The sequence below is a fragment of the Ahaetulla prasina genome, chromosome 5 (genome assembly GCF_028640845.1).
Source record: "Ahaetulla prasina isolate Xishuangbanna chromosome 5, ASM2864084v1, whole genome shotgun sequence".
Lineage (NCBI taxonomy): Eukaryota > Metazoa > Chordata > Lepidosauria > Squamata > Colubridae > Ahaetulla > Ahaetulla prasina.
This window is the reverse complement of record NC_080543.1, coordinates 57,847,310-57,866,429: the sequence shown is the minus strand read 5'-3', so window position 1 is coordinate 57,866,429 and position 19,120 is coordinate 57,847,310. Positions and strand designations below refer to the sequence as shown.

At 42.3% G+C, this 19,120-nt stretch overlaps 1 protein-coding gene across 2 annotated transcripts in view; it reads right to left on the bottom strand.

Annotated features, from left to right (window-relative positions):
• SIM2 (SIM bHLH transcription factor 2) overlaps window positions 1-18,139 on the bottom strand; it is a 40,759-nt gene extending 22,620 nt beyond the window's left edge. The window contains exons 1-3 of one of the 2 annotated variants that reach the window (XM_058186327.1): window positions 16,703-18,139; window positions 2,035-2,117; window positions 817-906 (exon numbers count right to left, since the gene is read on the bottom strand). In XM_058186327.1, coding sequence (XP_058042310.1) covers window positions 817-906; window positions 2,035-2,117; window positions 16,703-16,877 — 348 coding nt within the window. In that variant the 5' untranslated portion in view covers window positions 16,878-18,139. Of the gene's footprint in view, window positions 1-816; window positions 907-2,034; window positions 2,118-16,702 lie in introns of those variants that run through there. The other variant, XM_058186328.1, reaches the window with a different exon arrangement.
• Between the last annotated feature and the right edge of the window lie 981 nt (window positions 18,140-19,120).

The window sequence follows — 19,120 nt, the reverse complement described above, 5'->3', positions numbered from 1 at the left end:
CAACAACATTCTGCAATTCCAAATCCAGGTATATCCAGATTAGAAGGATACTTATTACCTTGTTACTTTAACCTGGACTTTGTATGAGGTTCAAACCTGGAAGATAGTTGCACTGATGCGATCTCTTTATTTCCAGAACAGAAATACAAAGCTAAAGAGATCTACAAAAATGAGATTGCTCCAGCTACCCTGTTTATATCATCTATCTCACTAAAGAATATTCTGAACCCATTTAGACAGGATTTTGGTTGGGTTGCATTTCTGAATTTTAGGAGGAGAACCACGTTGGTCTACAATGGCAGAAAACAGAAGGAGCCTGGTAGTACTTTTGCTGACTAACACGTTTTATTAAAAGGCAGCTCATTTCATCAGATGCATGTTTCCCAACCTTGGCAGTTTGTTGGCTGAGGAGCTGAAGTCCATGCATCTTTAAATTGCCAAGGTTGATAAACACTGGTTTAGGATGATGCAGGATATAAATTGGGATGAGGATGTGAGAACTATGGGAAAGTTTGGTTATACAGATGCAGGTTACATGAGAGACAAATTACAAGCACCTTATCAGTTAACAATTAATGGATATTTTATTTTAACCGGGGCTGTTCTTAAGTTCTTTTTTCGGCTGGTGGCTGATAACTGATTTGTTTAATTACTTGTCAATAGCACCAGACTGGCAATGTCCTCCTACAATTTTGCTAGTTTAGAAAAAAAAAGCCTAAAATCAAGCAAGGCAGGATACTGTATATTTCTGGTAAGATAATATTAGATGCCTTTCCAACATCAGCATTCAACAGAGGGACAGAAACTTATTCCTACCTGGGATAAACCTAGATGAACAGAAGCTGTTTCTGAGATATACATTATTTTGCCATCAGACGCTACCACAAAAACAAACCCATCCAGAGTCTGTAAAAGAAAAAGAAATAGAGCAAATGCTTACCACTTACAATTTACAGTCAAATTCCTTGTGAGAAGTTTTTAATTTCCCCCTACAGAAGAACATATATTAAAAAATATTACCCATATTGGCCTACTAATGTCTATTATATATTCATTATAAAAATCACATCTAAATGATTCTCTTTTTAGGTATGATAATTTTGCATAGGCAGCAATTAAATTAACTGTATCAAGATGATAAAGTTTAAAATATTTCTTCACACAAGTTCTATTGTGGTATTCTCAAGCGATAAAAATCCTAATTAATTGGCTGGAAGATTTTTTCATAACTTAATTTTTTTATTTTAGCTTGAGGGAATTTTTATGTTTTTCTGACTTTGTCTTGTAAATTAAAGTCTTTATAAATGGGGGATTCTTTGAAAAATGGACTCTTGGAAAATTGTACATAAAATTAAAATACCTAGAAAATTTTATTAAAGTATGAAATTATAATTTCCAAGAATATAACATGGAAATTATTTGAAAACTGAAAGTATAAATATGGGTATTAAATATTCTTTTGACCTATTTCAAAATACTTGTTTGAGGCCTCACAAATGGGATTTAAAAAATAACCAGTAAAAATAAGATAACTTTTCAGTTTAAAATACCAATTCAAATAAGAAAATCAAATAAAATCAACTTTAAAAAATTAAAACTGCTTTAAAGCACTAAAGTGAGATTCCATAATATTCCATTCCAATCCCAAAAATGGGTATTTGGAAGCAATTTTAGGAGTGTAATCCAATGGCAGAACATTTGCTTTGAATGCTGAAGGTTTTAGCTTCAATTCCTGAAAGTACAAATTAATACTTTATCTTATCAAAGCATTGCTCTATTCTGACTGACAGTGCTGCTCCACATTCTCAAACAAATATTTTTGTAACTTTGTTGAGATGTGTATTTCTTAAATATTTTTAAAGAAGACTAAAAAAAAAAGTTGCTTAAAAAATAGTGGAATTACCATAGTTCAGTGGCAGAAAACTTGCCATGCTCCTTTTTCCATTGTAATGCATCAGATGCCAAACATAGGAAAAATCTGTTTAAGCCTTTAGAAGCCATTGTTTACCATAGAAGACATCCCAAAGTTTTTACCTGAAGTAAATGTGAACCCAGCTCCTTTGCAATGTTATCCAAGGGGCCTAATCTATTTGGCTGGCCCCAGGCATCTCCCAAACCTGGAAAAAAAATCAAGAAGCTTCACTCAAGGCATAGATGACAATATCTCAAGTCATGGCTAAAAACCAATTTGCCTCAACAGAGAATATACGTAAAAGAGAGATTGATGGGATTTGCTAAGTGAGTCTCCCCTCTATTGTGCCTAATCAAGCTAGGTGGCCTTTTCTTCTAGAACATCATATCTGTGATTCCTGTTGCTCAGTTGCTAAATTGTATCTGACTTTTTGCACCCCAGTCACCCCATGACCTCCACTGTCTCATGAAGTTTGCCTAAATTCATGTCTACTGCATAGATGACACTATCTAACCATCTCATCTTCTGTCACTCCCTTCTCCTTTTGCCTTCATATGTTCCTTGGAATTCAACTGTTATTTAAGGGATAATTTCACATAACACACATAAGTCTCCTTCAAATTGGCCAACAGAACCTGACTAAATGCAGTTTCAAATGAGGTACACCTCCTCAGAATTTCCAGGTATCTACAAGCCCACGAAAAGGAAAACCACCACAGGCCTCAGTTAGCTCTGGGGTACAGGAAAAGCAACAGCAGTCAAGAAGGTTTAGTCTCTTTGCTCGAACTGTGACTGCTTCAGTATATTCATTGTGTTCCTTCTACAAGTTTGTCTTTTTGTCCTTATAAACTCCAATTTCAGACAAAAACAGGATGATCAGAAAATTTGATGCCTCAATGTAAAATCATTTGTTTTTCATCTTTTCTGGCTTTTTCCCTTCACAGGATTCTCTGCTACCATATGCCACCCCTCCCCTAATCCTCCCCTCACAGTTTTCCATAAAAGTACAAATGTCGCTAGTTCACTTGATTCTGGGAAACCACCCTACAGAAGAATCACATTCTTAACAAACTGTCTGCCAAAACCTCTAACACTCAGTAATGCATGTGTTGTTGTTGTTTTTTAAAAAAGCCTAGTTCTTCTGGCCATTGGAAATACCACAGCTAGCCATCATCTGGATAGCGTAAATCCCAGTCTTTTCCCCAAGTAAAGCACTTGCGACAGATATTGTCTGAAGAATCAAGACCATTAATTCATTCTGGTTTCTTAAGAATACCTGAATTGTGACCTATATTCTGAAATTATGTCCTTATATATAAGAAACAAAATGGTAGACTGATTCAAAACACTGCAGTTCTATAGCATTCCTGAAAGAATTTCCCTTTTACTGCATTTTATACATAAACTGGTTTTTCTATTTGTCCTCATTCCCACTTGATACTTTACTAAAAGCATTTAGAACAGTTGCACAGTTGCTTGCTTTGAGCAGTAACCCAAATTATTTGTTCATTGTTTTTTGTTAATTAACCCTTTTGTTAATTTCAATTCTTTGTATTCTGCCTATGATATTCCTTTCTTCTGATGTCCTGCTTCTGCAACTGAATTGCTGTTCAGTGCCATTCTATTAAGCTGTGTACAAAGCAATATTTTTTCCATTGTCCGCCAATCTAATTGGATTCCCATAATTCAGCTAGTGTTGTTTCATTCTTATTGTTATATTTGAAACATGAAATACTGCACATCACCAAACTGTTAGTGTGTTGAAAAAAATTCTTCTGGAGCCAGATTTGGCATCTGGTTCAATGAAGCAGAACTAGTAGGCAACTCACCCAGCTGGAAGTGTGATTGTGGCCCACAACCCTGAGAGGTAAGCGGTGCCATTAACAATAATGCAATTCTACACCCACAAACATGGGGGGGGAAATTTATATAATCTCACTTTTTAGGTTCACAACCTCAACACACCTATACACTTTTAACTGATATTAGCAATTCCATAATGGAGTAACAACATTCTTCTTTTTGCTCACACCTTTACCCTGATCCTGCACCAGACTTAATCATCTCCACCTAACCAGCCTGGCCATTTGAACTTTTGTTCCTTGAACTTCTTCCTGCTAGGTACCGGTAATTGTTGCAGAGCAAGGCGGAGGTAATTTGTGGATTCCATTCTTATTTATTTCGGCTTTGTTTGCGTTTTTAAAAATTCCCTTTTAATTTTATCTGTTTTAATCAGGATTCTTGGAACCTGATTTTTGAGTTTAATTGCAAACCCTTGATTGCAAACTGCCCACAGACTGGTGATTAGGGCGGAATATAAAGCTGCTCGGAAACCAACCAAGGGAATACGACCTGGCCCATTCCGGCAGAAGGGGAGGCGGTTGTGGTGTGTCACAAGAACAGGGAAATCCACAAATGTTGACCACGGGACCGCGATTCAAAACAGCCAAAGGGGATTCCCGTAGCAGTGAGCAGGAAGCGCCCTCGCGGGGCACTCCCGCTGCAGTCCTGCGCCGGCTCCCAGCATGCAAAGCGCTCCGTCGCTCTCCTGCCATTCATTCCCAGGCAGAAGCGGGGAAGCTCCGGAGGGGCCCTTCCTTCCTTTCCTTCTTCGTCCTCAGTCCGCCGTGCGCGTTCCCTTAAGTCGCGGAAAGCCCAATGGCGAAAGCCGTTTGCCCTGAGGGTTTGGGTTCACTCCCGTTGCGCTCTGGGTCTTTGCTTTTCCCCAAAGGGAATCAACACATGCGCTCCAGGATGGCAGGCCGCGCCCAACTCCACTGTTAAGATGGTTTTGAACTCATAACCCAACGAGGATTCCCCACCCGCTTCTGCGGAGGTGCGCGTCTGTGTTAAAATCATTAGAAGAAATAAATGGGCTTCAAATGGTTGCTTTGAGAGGAACGGGCGTCTAAACATTCAGCTGTTGCAGTCGTTAAACTTCTACATGACTTTAACAAGTTTGCGGGTTGCGGCTGTGCTAATTTTGTTTGGAAAATGCTAATCCAGACGGAGAAGATCAAGCGGCTTGTCTAAAAACCGTTCCGTCTTCAGAACAGAGGAACGAAGCCTTTGTTCCCTGGATTTGCAGGGCTGCATGGCAGGCACCCGCGGTCTGGAGATGGGGCTGCGCGGCGCCTCCTAATGAAACAAGCTCATGCAGAACCATGAACTCTGTGCGTCTCTCTCTCTCTTTTTCTCGCCCTTTTAGTAACATGGGAGCCGTCTACAAAGAAAACGTGGGGATGAGGAGGGGAAAAAAGACCTTGCTTTTTAAAAACATATCGAACTACTTTTTCCTGCGAAACTATAGATATGAATGAAGATATATTTGAAGTCTGAAACGAGATATATCGGCATCAGAACAAGTTTTGATAAAAGTTTCCATCGAGTGGATTTCGGACCGAAAGTCCAAATAACGGAAACAGGAGAGAAATACGGCATGGATAAGGAGGGTTCCAGCCAGGGCACTTTGATTAATTAACGACCAAGATTTTTCAACAATGGGGGGGCGGGAGGGCGGTTAAGGATTTTTTTTCCCTGTGAGCAACTTCAGCTAATATTCATTAGCATGTCCAAAATCTACAAATTTCTTCGATTTGAGTATTAAATCTATAACAAAACTGGGCTTTGCATATGCCAGTTCAGAAATCTTTTTATTTTTTTCCTACGAGTTTTAAGAAAAACATGGTCGAATTGTATGGGATGCGAATCCATATTTGTGTTTTCTTAAGAAAAAACGCAGTTTGATTTGTGGCTTCTCTTCTTGGTTCAAGCTTTTCTCCGGATGAATCTGAAGTGTATTCCTTCGCTTGGTGTCTTTCTCTATTGAAAATACTGTCTCATTCCGGAAAGAGAAATATTTCAAAACATTACAAAACCAATCAATTAAATCAAAAGTCAGCTGTTCAAATATAAAGCTGAACCTTCCTTGTTTTCAAGAACAATTCAGAGAATGAAATGGATTGTTTAAAGATAGGCAACTTCTCCGATAAAATTGTGTCTGCTGACAAATTTGTTCTTTGAGCTAAGCGGCAGTATCAGATTGGCTCGCTTTGATATTATTTCACAGTAATTGTAGCCGCATTTTTAAGAGTTGCAAGACTCATTAAGTCTGGATGAAATCTAAAGCTGAAATCCTTTAGCCACATTCACTGTTGTAATCCCACCAGTGAAGCCAAGTGCCTGCAGCTCAAGAGAGCCTGGCCCCCAAAACAATAGATTTAAATTGATGGAATCAGCAGCTTAAAAGCAACTTTATCCACCGGTCTCTGTAGAAGTGAGCCTGTGGAGCTTTCTCCTAAGCCCTTTAGTTTAGAATTTTTGTCATTGGGCACATGTGTGTGATTTCTTCACATTGCCAAATTGGGCTAACGATACATTACTCGGAAATAACGATTATGATTTAATAAGTATATTTCCAAGTTCGCTTAAGTTCAGCACAGAAACGTCCGCCTCCAGAACCTTTTCTTTCTATTAGAATCTATCCAACGTAGGATAAGTGGTTGTATTTGAATTGTAGTTGAATTCCATTTTAAAAAAATGTATTTCTGTATTACTCTGTGTTCGAATTCTCTAGTTACATGACTTTCTACCAGGTAAAATATATTTAGGCAGCAACTTGAGTGGGAGATTTTCGTCCCAGATAAACATTGCAGAGAGGGGAAATTGTGACAATTCTTTTCGTTTTCACAACTATTGCCTTATACATTGCCTTATACATTGTAAGCCGCCCTGAGTCTTCGGAGAAGGGCGGGGTATAAATGTAAACAAAAAAAAAACTAGCGGGGGAAAAAACAAACAAACCCGCACACAGCTGTCCTAAACCGCAAATCAAAGCAGTTTGCAGATTGAGCGTGTCTGAGCACTTTCAGTGTCGCGGTTGGCATTTAGTCCTACACCTCACAGAAAAGGTACCTAAGGAAGGTGCTTCGTTACGCCCCGATCTCCAATCTGGGCAGAATCTCTTCCGGCTGCTGGCGGGGACCCCATGATGGAGAAGGACCCTTAAAACTCTTCAATTCAAAAGGTATTCTACCGGGCAGAAAGCAAAGCGATTCCCCTTGGCATTTAGCTTTCTATGTTCCCGTCTCATACAAAAGAGGATTTCATTTAAAAAATCCCCCTTTATAATGAAATAATAAAAGCCTAGAAAAAATTTCTCTCTTATCGTCGCTGTCAAAATAGACGCAACTGCTTCAAGACAATAACTTCTTCCTAACGAGGTGATCTGAATTATTTTTTCCTTCCTTTCCTCCTTGTATAAAGCTTTTGTCTCCACTCCTAGCGTGTTAGGAGCTATTAAGACCCGCCTAATAGTACTACTGAATGTCTGTTATGAAAGAATGAGTCAGATTTTCTGTCAGTGGGAATTCAAGTAACTCCATGAAAATCACTACTTTACAGTTGGCAAATTTTGAAAGAAAACGACGGAATAAAAAGTGCAAATAGGAAAGCGGGGACGGTCGCCTGGAAACCCATTGCTATCTGCTTACCGCTTAAAATGATTTCAGATTCGTGGGCCTTAAAGTCATCGGAACCAAAACAATTTAAACCTCCAAACTTTCAAGCGGCATTTAATCATTTTCCGCAGAGTTCCTCCTAATACCTGAGTATTGTAGTCTGAACGGCAGATAATCGAGGCGAGAATATACGCCATTCACCAACCTAAAGTCGGTTTTAATCTAACCCCCCCACACTCCTTTAATGCTAATGCATCGCCGGTCTCCTTTCGAAGAGACGGTCCGTTTTTGGGCAATGACCTGCGAGGAAGTCCTCCGAAGGGCTATCTATTCCTAGGAACTTCTCAGTTCCGCCTAGCGGATAAAAACCAGCGGTAGCTCGGCGACCCTTGCGGGATTCCAGCCTCTCCATTGGCCGGAGGGGGGGGGCAGAAGGCAACCAAAGTCAGGCCGGAGGGCTCCCGAGAATTGTGGGGTCACAAGAACAGGCCCTACTTCGCAGTCAGACGCGCAGTCCAGGAGATTTCATTTGCTGGGGCTGGAGCCTTGTCAACCATTCAATCGCCATTTCTCAACCTGTGTTCTTCGGAAGCTTTGAGGAAAGTTGGGTTCAACAGTCAACTCCATTTATAACGTCCCAGCCGAAACCTAGGAAACCCAGGACTTGGGTCTCTTGGAGGATCAGCCTATCTCAAATCAGCCTGTCTCAGAAAATGTCAGAAATAGGAAGGTTCCTCCTCTGAAACCTTAAACAATGTCATAAAACCAGTGGGAAAAACTACCCTCTGCTCTGCTGCCTAGTTAGTATATAGGCAGATGGAAGACAGCCACCTAAAGAGAAAGAAAATGTCACAACAAAAGGGCCCAGAACATCAGCCTGAGAAAGAAGGTAGAGTTTAGGATGGAGCTTCTTCAAGGACTGAATTCTTCAGAGAGAAATGTAACCATTCCCCCCCCCCGCACCCTCCCCCGCACCTTTTTCCTAGAATGCTCGAATGCTAAGCATCTTTTCTATATTTATTAAACCGAAGCTTACCCCTTCTCTCTTCTTCCTTTTAGACACTAACTAGCACTTAACATATAAGAGAAAAAAAGTCAGTTTAGATAGTTTGACTTTAATGCAAGCCACAAGAGATGGCCCAGTAACAGGAAGGTGATATTTTGCATATGTTCAAAAGCATTCTTTATAATACTCTCAAGCTGAGGGTTTAGTTAAATTAAGTCTAAAATCCTATAGCTATTGTATATATTTGGCTGTAAACCAGAAATACAAAGACCAAATACAAAGAACATGCTTCTAAACAGAAATGCAAAGAATTGCACATCCTCAAGATGCACAAATTAACAACAGTCATCTCGGGTGGCAGAAATAACTATTGTTTAATATTTAATCCATATTTATTATAAAAGGTGCACTTTTCACAGGCAAGTCCAAAAGTTTGGTAAGTAATTAATAATTAATAATAATTCCTTCCATGCATTTATATTATCAGCAAAATTTTATGTATCTTATTCAAAAGCTAAGAAAGATTTACTGGGATAAATTGCATACAATTTATAAAGGCTGCAGTTTTAAGGTAATTTTAACAAGTCCAATGAGAATTTAATGAAAGTAATCCCTTACATATGATTTTGAGTTTCCCAGTTTAATCCTGTCTCAAAATGATTTTTAAAAATGAATTACATAATTAGTAACATAATATGATAAAAACCTTAATGATAAAACCCAGGGCATGCTTAATTCAACAGTTAACAATGTACATGATATAAATAATAATATAATGTGAAATAATGAACGTAGTGCCATTATGATTAAAAGAAAACTCTCCAAACAGAATTGGAGTTGGCACTAAAACAGCCTTTCTCAACCTTGGCGACTTTAAGATGTGTGTATGACAACTGGCTGTGGAATTCTAAGCATTAAGTCCATACAACTTTAAGTTGCTGAGGATGTAGGAATGCTTGCATGAATTAAAATCCCCTTTCTCAATAGGACTTAGATCAGTCCTAACTGAGCCATAGAGCTCACTCATGTTCCGATATTCCAGTCCTGGGATCTCTGAAAGTAATTTGTATTATTTAGAAAGGTTTACACATTTTGACCAATACTTCATCAATAACTCCAATAAAACAAAATCAATTTATATTCCAGCTTTTCTCAAAGGAAAGAAAACATATTTCCTCTCATGCTTTATCCTTCCAACAGTACTGTGAGGTACTTTGGGGAAAGCCAGAGGCAGAATCAACTTCATAACTTTCTCCCGGCTTGCCATCTGCTCCCATTAGCGGACCTGTCTTTCCTTGACTTTCCTCTTGTTCCTTTCAATATTGTAAACAATATTCCTTACAATATTGAAATAAGGTTTTTTTTATTTTATTATTTTTTGCTATTTTTGGCATTAGTTGCCAGCTGTAGCTCTTTCTGGACCTTAGCTTTCCTGACTCCAGTTTTGGTCACCACACTATAAAAAAGATGTTGAGACTCTAGAAAAAGTGCAGAGGAGAGCAACCAGGATGATTAGGGGACTGGAGAATAAAACATATAAAGAACAGTTACATGAACTGGGCATGGCTAGTCTAGTGAAGAGAAGGACCAGGGGAGACATGATAGCCATCTTCCAATACTTGAGGGGCTGCCACAGGGAGGAGGGGGGTCAAGCTGTTTTCCAAAGCACCTGAAGGCCAGACAAGGAAGAATGGATGGAAACTGACCAAGGAGAGATTCAACCTAGAAATGAGGAGGAACTGTCTTGACAGTGAGAGCAATCAACCCATGGAACAGAAGTTGCTTTCAGAAGTTGTGGGAGCTTCATCACTTGGGACTTTCTAGAAAAGATTGGACTACCATTTGTCAGAAATTGTGTAGAGTCTCCTGCTTGAGCAGAGGGTTGGACTAGATGATCTATAAGGTCCCTTCCAACTCTGTTAATCTGAGTAAGACTTCCTCTTTGCAGGTTCAGGCTAACTACTATTATTCTGTTTTAGTTATGTGTGCCTATCTTTCTACTTTTGTATATTAGATCTTTTTGTCCCTTAACTGAAGGAATATAAATTCTCCATGTGTGCATCTGTGTTCATGTATATGTATGTAGCATCTGTATATATGTGTGTAAGAGAATAGAAGAATAGAATAGAATTTTTATTGGCCAAGTGTGATTGGACACACAAGGAATTTGTCTTGGTGCATATGCTCTCAGCGTACATAAAAGAAAAGATCCCTTCATCAAGGTACAACATTTACAACACAATTGATGGTCAATATATCAATATAAATCATAAGGATTGCCAGCAACAAGTTATAGTCATACAGTCATAAGTGGAAAGAGATTGGTGATGGAAACTATGAGAAGATTAATAGTAGTGCAGATTCAGTAAATAGTTTGACAGTGTTGATGGAATTATTTGTTTAGCAGAGTGATGGCCTTAGGGGAGGGGGGAACTGTTCTTGTGTCTAGTTGTTCTGGTGTGCAGTGCTCTATAGCGTAGTTTTGAGGGTAGGAGTTGAAACAGTTTATGTCCAGGATGCGAGTGATCTGCAAATATTTTCACGGCCCTCTTCTTGATTCGTGCAGTATACAGGTCCTCAGTGGAAGGCAGGTTGGTAGCAATTATTTTTTCTGCAGTTCTAATTATCCTCTGAAGTCTGTGTTTTTCTTGTTGGGTTGCAGAACTGAACCAGACAGAGAGGAAGGGGTGGGACACAGAGGGAGAGGAAAAGCCCACTGAATCTAATTGGCTTACTCAAATGCACCAGATTTTTTTCCCTCTTAAACACATTAAACTTATTCTTTGTTTATCATTGATACCATTAAGCTGCTACTTTGGAAGCTAAGGGAGATTCCTAAGGAAGGTTTCCTATTTCTCTAGATTCTTTCATCCATTAGGCAGCAGAAGTATTGGTCTTGCAAGTGTGTTCCATGTCATTCATTAAGCAGCTTGCCTCTTTTGGTTTAATAATTAGGAAGGGGGTTATTTTAAAAGTTCATTTTCAGTGTTCCACTGAGTCACAATTTAACTCTAATGTCAACAACCTTCAGGGATGAAGAAGTTGAGTTCTAGAATGTTTTCTTTCTCTCTTTTTTTCTGGTTGTTTAGTGGTGGAAAAATAAGATTATCAGCCAAGGAGAACAAGAGAAATCAAGGAGGGAGGGAAAGGGCAGGGAAAAGGGGAAGGGTCCCAGTAATAGAGAATATATATGAAAACCAACGTAGCAGATGTTACAGAGCCGAGGTCTGTGCTGGTCACTGCTTCCTTCCTGCTCTAATTCATACCTATCAAAAGTCACCACAAAATGTAGAAGCTCAAGAATCCAGGAGAGAAGAAGGCCAAGCTAACAGACTTAGTCTTGATATTACATTCCCAAGCATTCGTTCTTTCAAATAGAAGAGAGCCTTCTTTGATTTTCATCAGAGGTGAAAATTCTGCTTGAGGACTTGAGGGTTCTTTGGGGCCATTAGAATCCTCCAGCTACATTGTCTGCTAAATTTTGGTGTCAGGTTGTTGTCAACACAGGAACTGTTTCTCCTGTAAATCGGATCCTCAAATGGATACAACTGAAAAGTTAGGATTTATACCATTTGTATTCTAGAGCTAAGCTCACAAAGCCTTTTGCTGACAAAGGTTGCTTTGGAAGAAAGGCCCATGAAGTTCAACTGGGATGGTTTTCTTTGTGGTTTTGTCTAGGGCTGCAGCTGTAGCAACCACCTGTTTCATGATAGATCAAGTTCCGGCAAGGAAAGACTGAGTTTGACTGACCAGGAGAAACCCAGGCATTTTTCCAAGCAGCAAAACAGAACAAGAATTGTTGGAGTTGTGGCAGATAACAAAGGGAAAACTTTAGCATCCTGAAAACAAAGAAGGGAAAAGTCCACAACCCTCCACTAAGAAACCCTGATGTAATCTGTCCAACTTCTTTTGGCTTTTGAAAATATAAAATAATGTAATTCTTGCTTAAGAGTGGCAAAACCAACTTTATTAAGTTGGCAGCTGTTCATTCCAGAATTTACCACAAACACTTTGTGTTTGCATCTCCTAGTGGGAGAATTAAGAGGAAATTGCTCCTGGACTACCTAGTGAATAAACAAATTCTTATATTTCTGGATTTTGAGTTATCGGTGTAGTCAGAGATACTTGGAGGAATTACTGGAAAATGCACTAATTTGTATTTATTTTGTTTGAATGAATGAATGTATGTAGAAGCTGTACTCTAATGGGAAACCTAAAGCAAAGACTACTGTAGAAAGCTCTTCTTCAGATTAAAGTGCCTGCAAATCACCCCAATTACTAATGTCTACAGTCACCAAAAGTTTTTTCTCCTTCTGATGTTGAAAAGGAAATGCACAAGAGTTTACACACACAGCCATACCTTATGATTTATGTTTTTCATCATTTCCTTGAGGGGGTGTTTGGTGAATTCGCCACAAGAAAAGCTGTGCCTTCCCCCAGAGCGTGATCTGAACTGAGGGCAGGCAGCAGGATTTGTGGTAAAGTCCTGGACCATTCAAAATTAATCCTATCTGGTACAATGGTCTGAGATCCTTCCGAGCCTTTCAACCACGATGCCGATATACAGTATATGGTAACAGCAAAATATGGTAACAGCAATAAGGGCGGATTTTCTTTCAGCACCACGATGCCTGGTTAATATTATAAAATGTTCCAGATCAGCGTTGGAGAATTCTGGTTGTTGGCTGTGGATGCAGGGGTGTGAAGTCCACATGTCTTAAATTTGCGGAGGTTGAGAAATACTGCTCTAAACGACTAATGAAAATGCCCCCAAAATTTTACCGGTGTCCATATCCACAAAGTCTTACTCGGAAATCCACCTTGAACTCTCCCACTCCAATGTAAAGACAGTGGAAATTGTTTCTTACTCCTTATAGGAAGTGAGACCTGGTTTTTATTTAATCAACTGGTTAATATTAAGCAGCATTTTCCCTTTCCCCCTTTTTCTTAGGAAAGATGCACAGATTATAAAGGGGGACCTGGCTCTTATAGTACTGGTTGCTACAGTTCTCTGACTTAAAGAATCCCGAAGCATATTTTAAGAAGGCAAAAAACTAGGATGATTTGGGTCATTTAGGTTACTGCATTCCTAGGTCCATTTGCTTGGGAATACGACCGTTTTATTTTTCACTTCTGATTAGAAAGATTGAGGGTTGTATTTACTCCACCTTTTTACATTTATAGGATTGGAAGAAGAGGGGATCTTTATTACAGAATTGCTAGTTCCCTCAATGAACGTTAGTTGGGAGTAAATGCCATTCAACTCAATGGGATTTGCAATGAAACAAGATTAAGATTGCCTGCATTATATTCTGAATGGGTTGCATTTGTACTGTACACTGTAACAAGACAAGAATTTGATGGGTTTTATAGTCAGGGTTGCCCGTATATGCAAGGAGCTGCAGCGTTCATCTGGACACACACACGCACACGCGCACACACAGGTGTGTGTGTGCGCGCGCGCGCGGGGTCTAATATCAACACAATGGAAACTAGTGCTAGCGTCAATATTTTTTTCATTAAGAGGGGTTAGTTAATATTTCTTTCTCTTTGGAGTTGTTTTATTCTGTTTAGAGAAGGGATAAGAGAAATATAAGAAAAAAGTGACTTTTATGTGAGATTTCTAATGTATTTTAAACATGCAAGTGGAGAGTGCAAGTTTGATGTATGCCTGGCGTCTAGTCCCAGCTTAGGTACAAAGCCAGCTGAGCGACCTTGGGCCAAAGTTATAGTTGCAACCCATAGCAGTCCCTTCGTCTAAATTCTAAAACATCTTTAAACCGCTCCCTTTTCCACAACAGGGGACAAAGCATTTTAGAGAATTGCAAAACAAGGCGACTCAGCCACTTCTCTGCGCTCAAAGCACTTGCTGTAGTGATGGCGAAGAAGATGGCGGTAGGTAATCAGCCCCCTGACCCTGGTGGACTGCAGAGTGGGGTCTCGCAGGGGGAGGAAAGGAGAAGGAGGGGAGAGGAACTGTGGTCCGCTGGCAAGTATGGAAAGCTAAGGCTGTTTAGGAAGAGAGGAAGTTTTAATCTGTTTCCGAGTGGAAAGCTACGGGCCAAACTCTCTTAACAGGAGGAAAACAAAGTAAAGTAATGAACAGGGGTGCCGCGTTTGTGGAGGTTGTTTTAAGGAAAGACCCGTAGCCCTGAGGCTGCGGGGAGGGGAATGCCATTCACCTCTGCCCATTCAAAGCCGCCAAGTGCCCCGTCAAGTCCCCGGCTTTGGTTTACCGATCCAGCGGAAAGAATGGCTGAAAGCAACTGCCTAGAAAAACTACCCTCGCTTCCCTGGAAAAACCCCGTACGAGTAGAGTTGTCCTGCTTTCAAATACCTTTATGTTCAGTAATATCCCGCTCGTGATTTACCAGCGTGGCCGACCATTTCTATGGCAATATATCAGCAAGGAAGATATATATTCATTTATATATTCAGCAGTTGGCTTTTGATACGGATCTCGCGGCCCGAGTTTTAGCAAATCGTGTTCTTTTGCCGACTATGCATGGGAGTGCACCTATAATTGTGCGTTCGCTTCAAAGTTAACTCTTATTTAAGTGCTCACATTTGTAAATTTCTTGAGAATAAGGAAACAACCATTAAATAAATGGTTAGGATTCTTCTGCTTGCTTTTTCCACTAGATTTTCCTATTGGATTATCTACATACAAATTCATACATATTAAAAGCAAATTTCAGTAAATAGAATTCAAACCAATCGTGCCCATCCCTCATCATTAAATTTGACGTTTCTATTCTAAATGTAGCTTACCTTTGGATCTAAAGTATGGAGGCGATTTGGTTTCAAGGAAGAGTAATTGAATAATTTCTGTGGGCATTTAGATCCTCGGTATTTTTACTTAGCAGCAATGTGCCACCCTTTATATTTGCCTGTTCTATGCTCAATGTGGTTAAATACACGATTTGGAAGGAATGAGGCTGCGATCTTATTCCCGTGCAATCCAGAATAAGCCTCATTCAATCTTATGCCGGAGTAAAACTGTGAAGACTCGGGCTGTTCCTTTGTCTGCTTCCTTGCCCTGCGTCGGCTCTATAAGTCCCAGAAAAGGGAAGCTTAATAGGACGGATTTGCATTTCGAGAATCTCATGCAATAGTATTCAGACAGATTATGTACTAGCAAAATATTAGGTAGGTAAATCATATTTTAAAATTTAGCTAGTTGTCAGGAACTTTTATGAACATGAATCTCGGTCATTTGGGGAGTTTTCCTTTTTTCTCCCTCTTGAGCCTGGCACAAAATTTTTACTTAGTAGGGGAGGCGGGGAGCCCTCAGTTCTATTATAAGGATTTCTTTCTTCAGACACTTTACACACCTTCCGGACTTCCTTCTCGATCGGACCAAATCTACCTTAATCCTTTACCACCTCTTTTCCCTACTTACCTTCATGGGAATGCAGAGGAAATACACTGCATATTCCAAGGGACATATTTTGTTGCATCTGGTTACATTCTTTATATTTTATGTTTCAAAGGACACAACTGATTCTAACCTTCGCCGACACCTACACAACAGGCCTAAGAGTGATTTCAGCAAGGGGACGTTCATAACGGTATCCGTATGTTTCTTTTTCAAAAAGGGTTGTGTGATTCCTGTTACCCTAACTAACCTGGAAACGCCTTAGTTTTGTGGTCTTGAAGCCTAAGGAAATTAATTACTATACAAGATTTCTCTGATTTCGAAACGGCTACGGCAATGTTAAATGCATCAGCAAATCAGTGTATCCATAGGTAGCCCGTTGTTGGCTACCTTCTCCCTATAGAAGAGAGGATAGCTTACCTTCTCCATCCGTAAGGTTGGAGAACCTGCCTTTACCTGCCTCTGAAACTCTCTTCCAAAATTAACCGGAGACATTTGGATTCTGCCATCCTCGTGGCCTACTAAGGTCAAAGAAACGGCGAGGAAGCAATGGCAAATCAGAACTTCTTGTCTCAACTTAGAGAGTTTTGAGAACGCAGGCAAACTTAGGCACCCCCGGTTCCCTCTGAGAGTTTTCTCCCGGTCGGGCTGTTGACAGGATCGGTCGATCTTCCGAATTGTTAGAGGCTGAATTCTGACACCCTCCGTTCTCTGGCACACGCCCGTAGGAACGATTGGCCGGACAAGCGGAGTAAAAAGAGTCCGGAGTCTGAGCCCGACAGGACCACTTTGCCCAGATGCCAAAGGGACCATCTGAGGATGGGGCGTCTGATTAGCCTGCCCCTCTCAAGGGGGGGGGAGCGCGCCTCTTCCCTTCCCGCGTTCCCCACGGGCAGGTCAACCGGCTTCATTCCGGAGACCGAAGGACTCCCTGGAGGGCGACTTACCTTCCGGGAAGACCGCTCTCATTTTCAGGTAGCTTGTCGTGAGGCGGATGACGGACGCCTTGTCCAGCTGGGAGGTGATGGCCGACGGCAGGGGCAGCAGCTTGGCCAGCTCGTAGAATTCGCCGTTCTCCTTTTCCCGCCGCGTCTTGGCGGCGTTCTTAGACTTCTCCTTCATCGCGGCTCCGGCAGGGCGACGGCCGGGGCGTCACTGGCATAATAGAGCCCCGGGCGGAGGCGGTGGAGGCGTTACTGGAGGGGTGACAGGCATGTGGACTTTGACTCGGGTCCACGGAGAGCCAACCAGCCAACGAGCGAACGAGCAATTGAGGGAGGGATGGAGGGGCAGGTCCGGCTCCAGAGTCCAGACGAGAGACGGTGGTGCTGGCTTAGCTTGCGGGTCTCCTAACCACGAAGCAGCAGCTCTGAATTCGACTGTCCGTGCAGTGGGTCGGGGGACCCTCGCCTTCGTCTCTCTCCCTGCCTACTCTGGTCCAAAACCTTTGGCTGTCGCCGGGGAAAGGGAATAGGGGAGTCGCCCTGGAGTCTCTCCCCTCCTCCCCCCCCCAGTTCAGATCTGAATCCGGAACCAATTCTGAAGCCAAAGCGAAAAATCGAAGTACGGAAGCTCAAATCCCGTGCAATACCCCCAGCCACTCCGCCCCACCCCTCGCCTCAAATAGAGGAGCTCCTCTGATTCGACAATTGGCTGGCTCCCCTCCCTGCACAAGTGCTCCGTCCGGCTCCTCTCCCTGCACAAATGGCGACTTGGCGGGTTTATTTTGGACGTTTTCGGGCCAAACTGATTTACGCTCCACGGCCTTCGGCGACGGTGAATCCGAAACTCTTGAGGGAGCCGGTTTTCCGAAGGCCGCGGCTTCCTCCGCTCCCACGGGGGATGCTGAGCGTTTCCTTCCACTGCAGGATCCGAGGCAACTCCAGGACCCACTGAGGAGCGCTCCTACTCAGCCGGCCAACTCAAGGGAGGAGGGATTCAGCAGTCAAATCTGCTCCCCCCCCACCCCCGCACCTCGCTGGCTTGGTCTCCGGTTCCCGGCTTGGCGGTCGAAGGCTCGGTTCCAGAGATTCCCCGCCAGAACAACTCCTCCTCCTCCGCTGGCTGGCCTGGCTGGCAAAGAAACTCCCAAGTGGCTGGCTCTTCAGCTCATTACCCGCGGCAGGTTGGAAGAGACGGGGGAGGGAGGGGAATACGCCTCGCATGACGCGAGTCTCCGCCAAAGACAGCAGCTGTAGCAGGAGCCCCGCCACTGCCTTCACCCGCTGACCAAAGGCTTCAGCCGGAGAAGGGAAAGGGGTGGGAATAGAAGGAAAGAGAAGGGAGGGGCTCCTGGGTTCTTCTTAGTTGTGTGTGTGTGTGTGTTTCTGCCACAACTTCCCGGAGAGCCAACCTGGCAGTTTCTGAAACAGCCCTGGGACGCGACATCACCCCTTCCCCCATATTCGTGGTCGCCCTTCTTTCATTTCAAGTGCCTTTCCCGCGAAGAGCTCTATTGGCTTCACGTGCTCTTCTGGCGCGGCCTGAACTGGGTTGGAGAGGGGTCTTGCTGAGAGGAGGCCGGAGCTTCTGAAGTCAAGCCCTTGCCTTGGTTTTCAAGGAAAGGCGGTGTTTGGACCCAAGACGGTCTCATGCCATGGGGACAGGAGCCTACATGCCTTGCCTCCCGACGCATTATAGGGCAAACGCCCCACATTTGCAAGGAAAGGCGGTTGACCTCAGAAGCTCTTTCAGTCCCAGGCAGGCCGCCGCTTTTCGAAAACCAACGAGAAAAGGTTCCAGCAGAAGGCAGGTTCAAGTAAATATTTTCTTTCTTATAGAATTCTACCACCACCACAAAAATAAAAACAAGTGTTCGCTTCATTCGGAACATGAGTCTGATCCAATATGTAAGCAATTTAGTGCGATTTCTCTAGTGTTAAGTAAATGTGTTTGAAGTCTCCCCCCCCACATACAATTTAGTGTCGTTTGCTTTGGGGTAAGGCCACACTGGCATGCATTTCTCCATCAGCCTGGAGACCTTTCCCTCTCAGAAGGTGCCCCCGAATTGTTCTACCCAGCCACTCTTCACACTTTCTGAATTTATCAACTCAGGGCAATCTTTAGGAAAATGCCATTTAAGTCTGATGATTTTGCTTTCTTATGACTCCGACAGATTCCCTTCCGCCAAGTCTTTCATGGTTCCTCCAGCTCAGCAAGGAAGAGTAATTCGCCCGAATTAGAGCAGCGCAAATCTTGGAAAATCAGTCCCGCAGAAGCCGCGAAAGGACGGACGGACGGACCGACCGGCCCCATCCCACCAAGTTATTTGCGCATTCAACAGAGTTTAATTCCTAGGGATTCTGGGCGGTTAATTCCGATGGAAGGAGCTCTGATTCGGAGGTCTTTCCTGCACCTGGGCTTTC